General features: G+C 39.2%; 1 protein-coding gene across 11 annotated transcripts in view; it reads left to right on the top strand.

Moving 5' to 3' along the window:
* Positions 1 to 15,832, top strand: part of LRMDA (leucine rich melanocyte differentiation associated) — a 741,452-nt gene that overhangs the window by 56,859 nt on the left and 668,761 nt on the right. For 8 of the 11 annotated variants that reach the window (XM_071811805.1, XM_071811806.1, XM_071811809.1 and 5 more), the window contains 2 exons: positions 11,171 to 11,266; positions 15,060 to 15,617. In XM_071811805.1, the coding sequence (XP_071667906.1) occupies positions 15,588 to 15,617 (30 nt within the window). In that variant the 5' untranslated portion in view covers positions 11,171 to 11,266; positions 15,060 to 15,587. The remainder of the gene's footprint in view (positions 1 to 11,170; positions 11,267 to 15,059; positions 15,618 to 15,832) is intronic. The other 3 variants (XM_071811807.1, XM_071811803.1, XM_071811808.1) reach the window with 1 other exon arrangement.

The following is a 15,832-nucleotide window of genomic DNA, read 5'->3' as shown; positions in this document are numbered from 1 at the left end:
AATAGCTCTAAGACAGAGATAATGTAATAACATTGTGGCTACTTCAGTTAAGGCTTGCATCTTCTCTCTGTGGACTGAAAGGCAACATTTTCTAGTTTACTTCTATATGAACGGAATTGGACTGTGGTAAGCAGCTGTTTTGGTTCAGTAATCACCCATTGTTTCATTCCCATACTTTTATCATAATCTCAACAAATGTAAGTAGGATGTCTTCATATGTATTATGGGTATTTAGTATCAAAGTATGTTAATAACAAAGGGGTATGGTTATATATAACATCTAAGAAAACCAGTAAACACTACAACCCAATTTAAAAAGATGCTTCACTTTCCCTGGACTGTTTGAATCCATTTGTACCTGCTGTCGTTAATAATAAATTATATTAATTAACCAAAGAAGAAAAAATAAAAACCTGATGCCATTTTTCATTAGTCATCATGACAACCATGTAGGTAGGATTTTTTAAAGGGTATATTTCTAATTATAGCAGTCATATAAACAACTGTAGATCTGTAGCAGATTCTTTAGAGTGTAGGTAAAAGCTATTATTGGCCAGAACAGCCTGCTTCTTTCCATATGCCCCTTAAAATCATTTGTATAATAAAGACAATGAGGAGAAGTTTCCATGGAGCACAGTCATGGATGTGGCGATAAGTTTACCTTGATTTTTGGGGCTAACATTTGAAGTTTCTGTGACTTGGATGGCATGAAAATCCCTGTTATGTGCAGCAGCGTAGTTCAGTTGAGTTCTGGGTGAGTAACCTCGTGTAAACAAGAAGAAAGTTGAAAGGAAATACAGTTCTTCCCTGTGGCAGGATTGTAGTTCTATTTATATATTTATTCTGGAGTAATGAAAGCAATAACATTTTTACAGTGAACAGTAAATAATCATAGGATACCAAAATATTGAACCCAGAACAGGTTATATTTGTGTTTGTAGTATACACACACACACACAAAGTGTTACCTCTTGGAGAAGTGTTGGGCTAGTGATTGTTTGGTATCTGGATAAATCAAATGTTTATCCGTAGTGCCCTTACGTCTTCTCAGAAGGCCTAGGTATGCTTTCCTGGGCAATATTATGAAATATCCCAGAAATAAATGAAAAAAGCCCACCAAAAAACCCTCAAATAAACAAAAACTAAACAATCTGCAACACCCACGGTTTTCTCCAGTTACTTGTCCTCTAGAATATCAACGGATCTGTTGCACTGGGGACTTTCTAAGACCTTGTAAAGCATGGTGAATTTCATTCCTATAAGATTAAGAACTGAAGTAGACTCCTGAAGTACAGAAAAATTAATTTAACAGTTATAAAGATGTCAAATTGATGGCACCAGAGAATGAAGTGCAGAATGTCCTCCTCTGCCTTGCCAGAATAATTAGAGAACAGTTCATTCATATCCTCTCTGTTGATTCTGCAAAAATACCAGCTGTGTGACTGGACTTCAGCAATAGAAATGCCCACTAGTTCATCTCACAGATTACCTAGCAGCTGGAGTGTGGTAACATCTTTAATACAGTAGTCAGTGGCTGCTGAATCCATGTTTCATTTTCTAAATGTAAAGTTATTTCATTTTTTTACCTCTGATTACCTATATGGCTGATTTTGATTCTTTGCCCTTTACTGCTGAAGATCTTTAGTTCACATTTAAGTGACAAGTTCAGATAGATATTAACTTCTCGGCTTTTATCAGCTTTGATCAAATTGTGAGCAGAGGTTTTTTGATTAGAAAATGGTTAGTCTTCCACCCTTCCATTCCATATAAAATAGAATTGCCTGAAGATACACACCATAATCTATGATATTCTGATATGTACTGTATACTATCAACTTTAACATTTTAAAATCTTAAGTGAATATCTGCTATCACTGTTTAATACAAATAGTTCTGAATGATTATAGAAATATTTAATGCATAATGCATGTCACTCACGTATTATTGTCAGTAATGGATAAGGAACAATGTTTGGATAATTTATAGCAGTAGACAAAATGATTTTTCAGTAGTTAGTGTTTTCAGTTGGTTTCTAATAATAACATTTTGGTCATAATACCTTTTCGGCATAACTTAAATGACTTTACTTATGCAAATCGGTGAACTAACTTGAATGCTTTTATTCTTCCTGAAACACTGAAAGTGTCTTGCATTATAGAAACATGTATAAAAACAGTTTAGCTCTTTTGCTTGCTTCAAGCCAAAAAATAAAATAGAACACAATTTCTCTTGGTTACAAAGTAAAGGAGACCATCTCTCACCCCTATGTGTGATTTCTGAGGTGCCAAGGAGGTGGAGAGGAACCTTAATGATCACTGGGTTTCCCTGAGCAATGAGGAATCCTTAAATGGTAGAGATTTACAGAGAGAACCAATGTATCGAGTGAAGGAGGGAACACAGCTCAGGCACATTGTGGGCTGTAGTGGTGCTGAACCGGGTGTGACTGCTCTGGTGGAGGGTGAACTCTCACATTAGGAGCTGGTAAAAAACTTTTATTCAGCTTTTAGCATGACTTTGAGGTGTGCCAAGCCTATCAAAGGCTGTGCCTACCCTGTCAGTTTAAGATGCTCTCAGGCTTTGGTGTCCCAGTTGTATATGCTGTTCACCTTCAGGCTTCCACCTGGAACAAATAATTTCCTTCCTGCTAAGGGAAAGTTTAGGGCAGATTTAGCACTGGACAGTATAGACCCATTCTGGGTTTCGCTTCCTCTACCCATGTGAAGTGCACCAGTTATATCCATAAGGCCTTGGAGATTCATGTGGCCCCTTAGTGCCATCAGATGTGCACCACACATTGTATGTCCCATACCAGATTATAGAAATCTGCCTGGCTGCATTGCAGCCTTTATTTTTTTAGCCTGCTAACTTACTTTTAACCAAAGAATAAAAAAACCTCTGGTGTTGGAAGGGCACACAGGTAAGAAATGAGACCTGAGGAAATCAGGCCTGCTGGAGGCAGCCCAGGCCCATGTTGAGAAGAAGTTTCTCAGCAGGACACAAGAAGAGGTGACTTGGTGGGAGGTGGGGAGAGGCAAGGTCAGTGCCACTGTTTTGTCTTTGGTCTACAGGACCACATCTTGTGGAACTTCTTGTAGAAATCTCTTGATCAGATGTATTCACCTCTCTCCAAGAAGTCTGTGAAGCAATAGTTTGCTTGAAAAGGTAGAATTCTGTAAGAGCACAAACTCTTGTCCATTAATTTTGCCTTTTATTTTTATATTTTGCATTTACAAGAGGGAAGAGGCTTTTCTTTTTTTCATTACATACAGAGAAGTGATTGTCATTCTTGTGTTTTACCCCCATTTCTGAGTGATATTAGCAAGACAGCTAACCTTTCAAGCTATCCTCAGTGAAACTAGCTGTAAAATTTGGATATTAATGCCTAATTGAGATGAGTATAGCAGGGCTTAATTGATTAATATACGTAAAATGTCATGAAATTTGCAGGTGAATGACACTTTAGAAATGATAGCTATGAATTTCTTTATATTTTAAAATAGCCAGTATAAATAACACTAAGAACCGATCATTATGAACAATTTTTGCAAACACATTTACTTATAATCCTTCCACTGAAAGACAAATTATAATACTGTACAGTGAATACAATTTGAAACAGTAGAAGGGAATTAACATGCACTTCCATTCACTAGAAGGAGAAGATGAATGCTAATAAAATTTCCTTATAGATAAAACTTTGAAAATATTACTTTCAATATGTCAGTTTATAGGCATGTATGATGAAAATATATATGTTAATGTAACCAGTCATTAAGCTGAAAACAGAATCTCTAAAATTTTTCAGTGGACTTGTCAAGTCTTTTTGCTCACTTACCTGTTTAGTGGATGAATGTTTTGGTCTTTGCTTTCCTGCTCAAGCAGAACAATTTTTAATTAGTACTATAAACCAGAAACCCTAAAACTTTTCAGATAACAAAAGATTTTCAGACCCGTGGTTATCTTACAGTTGGAACTTCTTTCTGTTTGTGACAGTGTGGACAGTTCTGCAGATTCTAAAATGAAAAATGAACAGTAGGGAAGAGCTGAATTTAGTATCTTGCTATCCTTTCATATGATTTAACATATGGAATAAGCAGAGATACTCTCCATGCTGCTGCATCTTTGAGGTAACTTCACAAGCATTTTTTCCTTCACTTCAGGAAGTTTAATGTTTTTTAGACAATTCCTTTTTAAGTCAGACTTGCACTAAATGCAAGATCAAAGACAGAGGACAGAAGTGTCCAGGTTAGCCGTTAGGTCCAGGGTAGTCAGAATTTTCCACAGGAGGCTACACTTGCTGTATCCAGCCTGCTGGAACTGAAGCATGCGTGAAAGTGCATCTTGAGAAGACATGGCTCCAGCACCGTGTCAGGGGTGCCGGAGAGCCAGCGGGCTGCGTGAAACCTTCCCTGGCTCTGTGGCACCAGGAATGTGTGAACTACAGTGCACATTCTCAAGAGAAGAAAATAAAGTTTTGATTCTGGGAGGAGTGGCTGACACACCAGAAGGCTGTGCTGTCATCCAGCGAGACCTGGACGGGCTGGAGAGTTCGGCAGGGAAAAATTTAATGAAATATAGCAGGGAAAGTGTAGCGTCTTGCACCTGGGTAGGAACAACCCCAGATTCCAGTATAGGTTGAGGAACGACCTATTAGAGAGCAGCGTAGGGGACCTGGGGATCCTGGTGCACAGCAGGATGACCATGAGCCAGCACTGTGCCCTTGTGGCCAGGAAGGCCAATGGCATCCTGGGGTGTATTAGAAGGGGAGTGGTTAGTAGATCGAGAGAGGTCCTCCTTCCCCTCTACTCTGCCCTGGTGAGACCACACCTGGAATATTGTGTCCAGTTCTGGGCCCCTCAGTTCGAGAAGGACAGGGAACTGCTGGAGAGGGTCCAGTGTAGGGCAACAAAGATGATAAAGGGAGTGGAGCATCTCCCTTGTGAGGAAAGGCTGAGGGAGCTGGGTTTCTTTAGTTTGGAGAAGAGGAGACTGAGAGGTGACCTCATGAATGTTTATAAATAGGTAAAGGGTGAGTGTCAGGAGGATGGAGCCAGGTTCTTCTTGGTGACAGTCAATGATAGGACAAGGGGTAATGGGTACAAACTGGAACACAGGAGGTTCCACTTAAATATGAGAAGAAACTTCTTCTCAGTGAGGGTGACAGAGCACTGGAACAGGCTGCCCAGGGAGGTTGTGGAGTCTCCTACTCTGGATACATTCAAAACCCGCCTGGACGCCTTCCTGTGTAACCTCATCTGGGTGTTCCTGCTCCGGCAGGGGGATTGGACTGGATGATCTTTTGAGATCCCTTCCAATCCCTAACATTCTCTGATTCCTAAAAAAAAAATAGTAAATTATCCATAAACATTTTAATAGGAGGTTAATGAATTGACATAAGGTTAAAGAAGCCAACAGACTCTGCTTATCGCCATCCGTGACTACTGCTGCATAACCTCATCTTCAATACATGGTTCTCAGGCTGTAAAATTTTGCACATTCTCTTTCTCACTGGTTAATAATGCTTTGAAAAGTATTTATAAACAGAATCTTCTTATAAAGTACAGCCTAATGGTTGTTTCTTTCTTCTTGTTTTAGTAGGGAAGTCTAAGCTGACAAGCTAGGAAAAATATCTATAAACTTGGCTGGCTAATCTGGATACTTCCATCCCTTCATCATGAGAATTAACTGTGCACATTTCTCAAGAGTTTTGAGCTGAGAGTAAAGTAGTTTTTGTTGGTTACTTCCAGTTCTCCAAGAGCTCAATTTGCAAAGCTGTGTTTTATTCCTCTGTCCTGTAGTCCTGATCCATGATGATATTTGTTATGACAGCTTCATTTTTGCTGGGTTCTGTCACAGAAATTGAGTTACTCCACCAAAAATAAACATAGGTTTTATTTTGTTTTTCCTTTCTCAGAGAGAGGGGAAAACAATAGACAATTAATTTGTAAAAGTTTTATGAATAATAAAATTTTAAACTTCCCAAACATTTATCTTTGGCTTGGTGTGAAGTCTTTTGTAGTGTTGCCATCACTGAATTTTAAAAACACAGCATCATCCATGACTAGATCTCTTTTAGCCTTCACTTTTTATTACATTATTCACCCAGCCTTGTCTTAACAAGGTACTGAATCTTCAGTAAATGACCCAAATGTAGCATAGTAGTCTAACTTGCTATATAATCATGTGAACTATTATGGGACTCAGATACACCAGTTATAACCATTGCTAGAAAGAAATCCCAAGGCAGAACCCTGTTTTGTTTGTTTGTTTGTTTGTTTGTTTTGGTAACTTTATGGTATTGAAATATGCTACACTGTCAACTTTGAAATTGAAGACCTTACACCATTGCCGTGTGACTCATGCTATCTCAGGTCTGATCTGGAGACAAAGCCCAGGGGAATTTGAAGTGGTTTTATTCTTTATATATTCTCTATATTAAATCATTGCTTTATTTATTTTTTTTTTCCTCCCTCCAAATATGTAGACTCTGATATATGTTTCTATGCTGATTTTGTAATGTGGACATCTCTCTGCTGGATGAAATACTTTGTTCCTAATTAGTCATATATGTTATCCAACACCATCAGCTGATAGTAGCTTTACTTATCTGACTGGGGTTCCAGCAAGAAAGCTAAGCATGGAAAGCTTTATATTGTTGACAGTCCATCTTCATCTTTACTTGAGAACAAGTAATCTGAAATTTTGAGCTCTTCTCTTGTGATTCTGGAAAAAGTCCCCAATATGATGGCCAAATAGCAGCACATATTCAGGTACTTTTATATGTATGCAGTCAAAGTTGGATTCCAAACTTAAGTTAAGAATTTCCTTAAGTTTAGCATTGGTCTGTTTCTAATAATCTCTGCAGGAGATTAAGCATGAAGTCTCTTTGGTTCTAGTCTGCTTTTTCTTGTGTGTTTGTCACCAAAAAAAGTCTTATAGAATCTTTTTTTTGTTGTTGTTTGATTGTTATTTGGACAGATGGGTGGAGAGTCAAACGTTACAAACAACTTGTGGAACAGCACTATGTTCTCAATGAATGAAGCATTACTTTGGCTCAGCTCCTTTCCTTGTTTTCACTTTCCCACTTAAGTAGTGAGAAGGGTTTAGAAGATTAGTTTTTTGGAAAGAAGGAGAGGGATAGTATTTGGAAAGTTTTAATGAAACTAATACTAATATCACAGGACCACTTGACCCACAAGTTGGATTTCTTTTCTCTGTATTTCCTGTTCACAGTAGTGCCATTTTCTTGTTAAAGAGTGGTTCCTGTAGAAAATACCTTACCAAATGCACTGGACTCCTTTGTTTTTGTCCTCTAGCTTACACATGATCTTCCAGTTCTAGAAGAACTTAATGTTGTGTGACTGAATTGTGCAGAGAACTTAGGACAAACATGTTTTGGAGAACCAGCAGGTACTATAGAATCTACAGTCTACAATTAAGCACTATTTCTGCTTCATCTTTCCTAGTAAAGGGAATTATGCATGTTATTGGATTTGAAAGATTTCTAAGTATATTTGGAGGCAAGGAAAGTGGAAGAGTAAAACACTAAATTAATGAGGAGGAAGCCTCAATAAGAGTCAAATTTAATTATACCACCTTGATTTCCCATACATTTTCTCTCATTTTCAGGAAGTATAAAACCTGTTTCTTGTGGTTTTCATGTTTATGTATATCTCTCTATATTGACAGTATATTGCTCATGGAGACTGTACCTTTGCAACCTTCAGCTTTTAGCTCTTCCCTCTTGCATCATGTGTGTGTGTGTTCTTTTTCTAGTGATGTCTCCAGATGATGCAGAATTAATGCTAGTTGAGCTATATTTATTCCTCCTCACCCAGAAGGATGGGTGGATGAAAGTAGTGAGTAATGGGAAAAGCTGCTGTTTAGCAGAGTGCAGAGAATGGTGGTTTTTGTTTGAGTTCTTTTCTTTCATAGCCATCCAAATTGTTAGCAACTTCCATACACTTCTGTGGGAATCTTTTGTACTTAAAAGATATAATGAAAAATATTAACTGGCTTTAGAACTGAACAATAGGGAACTAAAACTTTTGCTCCTTAAAATACAGAAGTTATTCCATATTGAACTGTACTTTGTTGACTTCTGATTGGACTGCATACCTGCTTACTGCTTGCTCTCTTTTTAGCAGCAGCATCATGTATCTATTATCTGTGTGGAAGGCTGTGTTTTTGCCCTTTGCTGGTATAACCAGCTCGAAGATATAAGATTAAAGAATGAGGCCAGGAGAAGCAGGGAAGGAGCCTGTTTGTTAATGTCAGGTACTCCCACACCTTGGCTTGAACTCCTGCCTGACCATACAATCCCCTGTCATAGTAAAGATACCTGTCTTTAGGGGTGTAGGGTCTTGGCATAGGACCCCTTCCAATATGTATTTTCAATAGTATGTGCCTATTTATAGACAGGTCTCCCTTATTATGCAGTGTTGTTGGCAAAATAAGATGCAGATTGTGTCTCCTTGGATTAGTCAGGTGAATATAGTTCCTTCTGAAAAACAAATCAAAACAAAAAAACAAACAACCCGAAACACCAAACCAAAACCTCCTCTGGCTGGTGTGGTATTTCAGTTCTACTGTGAACTGCCAAGACAGCCAGAACAAGAGAGATCAGCTCAGCTACAAGCTCCTCTGGCCTCTGCAGCCACTTTCTTTGTTGTTTGATCTTTGTATTCAAGCACTTCCTGCAATAATTTTGTTTTGTCTTTGTGTGACAGACAGTTGCTGTCCCAGACATTGTGACAGAGACCTGGAACAAGAAGATACCTCACTGAACTTCTGAAACCTCAAATCTGTTATTTAGAATAGAACTGCTATGTTGGGTAGCCTCAAATTAGGCTTGATCCTAGCTTTAATCCTTTTTTTTTCCCTAGCTCTAATTGTTGCATTCTTATGAGCAAGCAAGCACCGAGGCACAGAGATGTATGATTGCTTCAGTATTGCAATTTACTTTCCCACGATGATGCAGCCAGCCAAGCTGAAATGCACATATACGCAATGGATTGTAGGAAAGTATAGCACTTCAGGTCTGGTGTGAGTCAGTCTTCTGAGGCTTAAAAAAAATAATCTCTGTGTATATGTGCAACATATAATTACAGGAGAAGCAGTAGCAACAGTTTCCATACAAAGATGACTGAATTATTTCAAATTTAAAAAATCTTACAACCTTTTGTTAAGTCTTCTGTGCCTCTGTGGTTAGCAACAGGCCTTTGAGAAGGATAATCCTGGCATTCTTTTTGTTAGCTTTATGGAAAAACATTTAGATTGCATGAAATATAAGCTATCAAAAATGTCATTTCTTGTCATTGGTTTGTGCTATACATTTAGTTTTGGCAACATGCAGAAGTCCTGCAATTGTCCACAAGGCTTGTGGATGGCCCATGTCAGCATCTTTCTTCTGCATGCTATATACACTGGGGGACACACACAGAGATTTGTAATCACCCTTCAGCTTGGAATATCCTTTTGCCTGCAAGTATTTTCCACTGGGAGCAAAAAAAAAATAATGGTTCTACACTTGCTTCTTTTCCTGACTGGAAATAATCTTTTTTATTATATAATATCTCCTATGCCTTTACACTGAGTAGAACAGAGAACTGTCTACAGTTAGAGTGTTACCCTAGGTCTGGGGAAGTGTAGGTTCAGTTCCCTAGCTGCCTATGGATACTGAACATAAGTTTTCATACAAATAAATTAGCCTTTCTGTGCCTTGGTTTTTCTGTAGGATAGGAGTAAGAGGATTTTTCTGTTTTCCTGGCACAGGGTGAGAATAAATGCATTAAAAAAATGCTAAGTGCTCTGGTAATACAGTGCACTGAAGAACTTAGTGGTACTTTACCCAGTTGAGTTAAATTTACTGAGCTCAGTTCATTCTATAGCCTCAGGAAACAGACAAAACCAACCCTTTACCAAAACATATATTATAAGAAGGCAGAATTAAATTGCACAATTACTTGTTCCTATGTCATACTTTTTGAGTGCATCGCTTATTATATGTAATTCTAAGCTAATAGCTATAGGGTGCTATATAATGTAACATAAGGGATTTTTAGTTATATTTGGACCATCCCATGGTTGACAAAGCTGTCATTAACTCCAGTGGAAGCCAGACAAGATTACTGGATAAAAATTTCAGGAATATTTTTACTTCTGTCATCAAAGATTTCTGTTCTGGTTTTTGAAAACTCTTAGCTTATAGTATCTTGTATTATGAAGCCTATACAAAAACTTACCTTAAAAGAATGGTAACAAGGCTTTAAAATTAAGCTTTCCAAAAACATCAGAAAATGCTGAACTTGAAAGTGCCTTTGCAATAAAACAGTGAGTGAGCTTTTGTCAGAAGTGCATTCATTTATTATCACCATAAACCCTCAGTGGGTTCATAGCACACTACTGCCATATAATAGGAAAATAATAATTAAATGTATTCCAGAGACGGTATTCAACAAAATTCTCCTTTGCTTGAGGACAGGATAGGATTCAAAGAGCCAAAATGCAAGAGGTTTTCTTAGGAAAAAAATATTAGATTTGACGCTCTGCTTCTGTCTTGCAGGAAAGGATAAAAAAGCAAAACTCTAGATGAAAGTAAAAACATTAACCCTCTTTTTTCCATTCTTCACAAGAGTGGAAAAATGTAAATCAAGGCTACTAGTTAACGGTAGAAAATTCAAAACAAACTCAGAGGTATTATATGTGCCCATGGCAGTATGGGATAACCAATGTTCATTGGCTGCTTTTCTGGACAAAGGTATTTTGCAGAGTTTCAAACACACGACTGTGGGCATACACTTCTGAAAAAAAAAATCACTTTGCTGTCATTTGGATGTTCTTCAAGTTTTATAGCACTATATCACACTGTCATACTAATATAGTTCAAGAAAAGGTGTAGTATGTATTGAGTGTACATACATAACCTGTTTTACACATCCCTTTAATTAGTTTATAATTGTCTGTTAAATGTCTTTGTAAATGGGAATATAAGAGATAGGTTGGAGATAGGAAAAGAGAAACCAAATTTCCAGCAGTTCAGCTTCGGAATGGCAGATGACATCATCATTAATGTATTTCTTTTTGTCTTTGTCAATAAGATTAAGTTGTATACTTCATTGTATTTTATCTTCTTTATGTCATGTTTATTTTTTTTCTGTGTGTTTCACAGCAGAGAGTGCTACTGATGCTATAATCTGGGAGACAACTGAAGTTATTAGTTTGGACATTAAACACCATCATTAACTGTATGCAATTAAAAACAGGGGTAAGTGAAACTATGTATGAATAAAATGTTCCTCTGGTAATATGGGTAGAGATGTTTGTACTACAGTCAGTCTCTCTCAGTGAAACTGATTCAGTTTGTATTAGATGTTGTATTTCTGTGGATACTTATCAACAAATATTTTGAGATGTTTTCATTGTGAGCATCAACAAAATTAGTGATATGGGTAAACTCTGAGCCAATTTTTCAGATGGTCAAGTTGGAAGAATTCTGTGACTTGGCTAGGATTTTTTTTTTCCAAAATATTTTGCTTCAGAAAACTCAGTTTGTTAAAGCACACTTTTGTCATGAGAAATTACATGGTTTTTTTTAAGAAGATGATAGTTTGTTGTTTAACTTACTCTGAAATTTAAGATAATTGTGTTGTTGCACATGCAGACATACATGCATAGTGTACTGTGAGCTGGAAAACAGACCAGTTTGAATAATGCAGTCTGAAATATTTGTGTAATGTTCAGCTAATAAAATATTCAGCATTGCCACTTTTTCCTATTGTAAACCTTCAACGTTCTTTTAAGATAGGAAAACACTTGTATACATAGCTTTTATATAGAATTATGTAATTATTTCTGTGCTTGGTGCTTTGCCAAATTTACTGGTATATATTAGCTAATTATTTTAATCAGTTGATCAGCGAGATCTCATAATTGTAGCCGTGTATACATTTTAGCCCAATGACCGCTAAAATGACTTAAAGATCTGTTATTTTGTGAAGAACTTGGAAATAAGTGACCGATCTGATGGGTATCTACCATGGTTCAAATACATTGCCTCGCAGTTGTTTGGAGGGTAGTTTACAGGTATTATCTTGTTTTGAACATATAGTGATCTTTGTTCAAGGAATGTGTCTGCTCAATTTGTAATTTATATATGTATATATGTAAAAATATACTGAGCATATTAGTATAACTAATTTATTGTGGCTATAGACAAGAAAAAAATCTTTTTGAGTCCATGTTGGTTTTGTCTGTATGCAACTGCAGTTTTAGCAATACTTTGTTAAAAATCGAAGGAAATCATATTTGAATGGCCCATACAGAACTGCCACCTTCTGCTTTTACCTGGGCAGTGAAACAGATAATTTAAATAAACAAGGGCTTTTTTTTTTTATATTTTATGTATACATACACTGTAAAAAAATATTTCAAAGGTCAGCTAAGCTGCACTGTCATATAAATTATTTTGACCTCTACAAAGAATCCTCACAAAACTTTCAGCTTCTAAGGAGCCACCAGCAAAAATATATTCTGTAAGTACAAATTTAGTCCTTTGAAGCTTTACTCATACAGGCAGCTCTATCAGATATAAAGAAAACAGTCAGATGATTGAGGTTATGCAGGGCCAGGACTCAATAAGGTAGAGTTTTGGGATGCTCAGAATAATAAATGTGTATGGTTTGGTGAAAAACATTCTAAAACCGGAGTCAGCCTCACAGTCATGTAGAATCTGTGCTATAAAATGGCACTGATGATCTGCAGGCTCAAAAGCTAAAAAAGCCCTCCTGTATTTATATAGCGTTGTAATGCGTTTTAGCTCCATAATAACATGAGGCACAAACTAATGAGCACATTGACTCATAGGTTTGAAATCTGAGACAATGTTATAACTTCGTTACAATTTCAGATTAGTTGTTACAAAATACTCCTTCAGTGGTAGACAGTTGCAGCTGTGAGTTTTCATTCCTCTTAAAAATCATGTGCAGGTGATGGGTGCTTAGGAATTAAGGAAAACAGAGACTCCAAAAGAACACAGTTCAAGAAATTTGCCAATCTTCCTGTAGGAAACTGGCAGCAGAATTAGGACTTTCAGGGTGCAAGTTTTCAAAGTCTAGGGAAGTATCACAAGACGACAGTCATCTCTCTTCTCCATTTCTCTGTTCTAATGAGTTTTGCTTTTCACTTCCTGTACAGTATAATAGGCCCATTTTGTCACTGTGGTCGGTAGCACTCCCTGTTTGTTAAACACCACGGGATTTGGATCTATTCTTTTATCCATGGCAGATAATAATCTAGGCCATGTCTGTACAAGAAAACGTTGAACTGGTTTCAAAAGAATGATTATAAGCCAGATGCACTTAAAACAGTTTACCACCTCCTTAAGCTGTTTTTGTAATTTACAAAATTCAGCTCAACTGATTGAAAAGATGATAAAGTCAATTTAAGTAACCCAGTTCAGGGAGCTGCACCTGCAACTTTTCCCTCTAGACAAGGTCTTGCCTAGTAAGTAGGAGGATCAATGGCAGGTTAATGCAATTGGCAATGTAAGAAGCTGGGAAAAACAGACTTGTTATTACTTGTGTGTGCTATTTTGTAAACTATTCAGGCAGGATTTTTTTTCTTTGTATCTCTAATGTGACAGCTAACACTCTGCTAAAATTAATACTAATATTATAGATAATGATGTGCTAAATTGTTTTCAGTATAGTTATTCCAATTTTACAGGAGTGTAGCATTGAACTGAATTTACTCCATTAAGATGAAACTGTAACAGTGGGCCACTTTGTGCCTTGCGTGGTATATGCTCATCCTGATTGGAATCACATGCTTGTGACTAGCAGCGAGATAAAAAGCAGTAGATACAGAAAAGGGAGCATGTATTGCTTTGTTTAAATTTACAATTCACATAGTACTTGTTTTCCTTAGCATATGTTATTTGCTACATAATCTAATAAATAAATAAAGGCAGTAGTTGTTGTATGCTGAGTAATGACCTGAACTAGTAAGTATACCTCTTACTTAAAACAGGACTTTGACTCATCAGTGTAGGATCAGCATATTTGCTGTGGATGGAGGACTTGATACTTCTGTCTTACACCATACCAGGAAAGTTTGATCTATGCAAAGCAATTGAATAGTTACTTCATTGACTTGTGTTTTATTTTTTCTGCATGTTGGCCGATTTCTATTTTTAACACAATACATTATAATAACAGAAAGAGCAGTACAATTTTTTTTTTCCCTTGGCTCTTTGCTCTGTTTCCAGTCCAGCAGTCAGCATAAAAGGAGGGATGACTTTAGAGAAGGTGTAGTGCCTCAGCTGTACCAAGAATTTATTCTGTTGACATTAAGAGGCAGAGCAGCAAGTACAATATTAGTTTCTGCTGTGTTGCTGAATAAACGGTAGAAAGTGGTTTGCAGTGTAGAATATGTATCCTCCTGAAACTTATTTCCCCTCACAGTGTGAGCCTCTGCTTTTATCAGGAGTGAGTTATGCTGTATTAGCAATAAAGGGGAAAGAAGAGCCAGATTTTTAAAGGTGCTTAGGCAGCTGAGGAGGCAGGAAGATGACTAATAGGATTTAGGATCCAATCCTGGGAAACCTAAGTATCTTTAGAAGTCTCACATAAAATTCTTACAGAAAACCTTCAATTTTCTTACTCTGCCTAATCAGTGATAATCTGCCATCATGCTATTATTTTAATTAGCGAATTCTTGTGCCCTGGAAGGACTGGTTTGACAGGTATTTCTGATAATTCCAAAGGCATTTCTGTTTTCCACACACATTACATTCTATAGACAAGAAGTATCACTATGGGGATGTGAACCTCTCTTATAGATAGCATGGGATTATTTCTGCAAGTGTTGCTTTACCAGTGACATACACGTCTTCAAAGGCAAGTTGTGCTTTATGCCACAAATTACGTGACTGCTCAGTAGGTGGAAAGCCCGTCCAGATGACCCCCCAAGTAATCTTGATCCTTACGGGGAATTAAATCAAAGCCCCGATTCCTCTGGCAGTGTCTCACAGATCAGCTATTTCCATCCTTTCTTCCCAGGGCCTGTTCCATCGCCGTTTAACCCAACACGCGGTCCCAGCCTCCTGCTGAAACGCGGCAGCGGAGCACGCGGCGGCCGGACCTTCCCTGCGGACACGGCATCGCAGCGGGGCCTGGAGCAGCCGCCGACATGGAGTCGCAGACCCGAGCCCCACGCCTCCCCAGTGCTCTCGCCTCCGCCAGCCTCCTGCGTGGGAGTGCATTCGTCCCACGGCGGGGAGCCCGCGGCAGCGCCTCGGGGCGGCCGGCCCGGGGGTGGCGGGCCGACCCCAGGGCTGGGGCGGGGGACCCTGCGGACGCCCAGGGGCCGCCGCGGGCGCGCGCAGCCCAGCCGCAGGTGGCGGCGGGAGCCTCGCGCTGCCGCCACCCCCACCCGCGGCCCGGCCGCGCTTCCGCCCGCGTCAGCTGACTGACTGACGGACGGACGGACTGACTGACTGACTGGCTGGCTGGCTGCTGGCTGCTGCGGCGGAGGTACCGGCCCGGTCCCGAGCCCGCGGGAGTCCCGGCACGGCTGTCCCCGCTGCCATGGCGGGGGTTGTGGTGAGCGGAGCCCAAGTAAGTGTCCGTGTCCCGCGGCTCGCAGGGCCCGGGCGACGGCGGCCCCACCTGCTATGGGGCAGCCCGCCACGGCCGGTGCGTCCCCGCCCCTGGCTCTGGCTGCCCGAACTCCACGCCGGCTCCCGGTTGCTCAGCCGGGGCGCTCTGCTCACTGGAGCCGGAGCCGGGGCTGGGGCTGGGGCTGGCCCCGGCCGGGAGAGGCTCCCGCGGGG

The sequence above is a fragment of the Patagioenas fasciata genome, chromosome 8 (genome assembly GCF_037038585.1).
Source record: "Patagioenas fasciata isolate bPatFas1 chromosome 8, bPatFas1.hap1, whole genome shotgun sequence".
Classification (NCBI taxonomy): Eukaryota; Metazoa; Chordata; class Aves; order Columbiformes; family Columbidae; genus Patagioenas; species Patagioenas fasciata.
The sequence above is the reverse complement of the archived record's forward strand: the minus strand, read 5'-3'. Positions and strand labels throughout refer to the sequence as shown.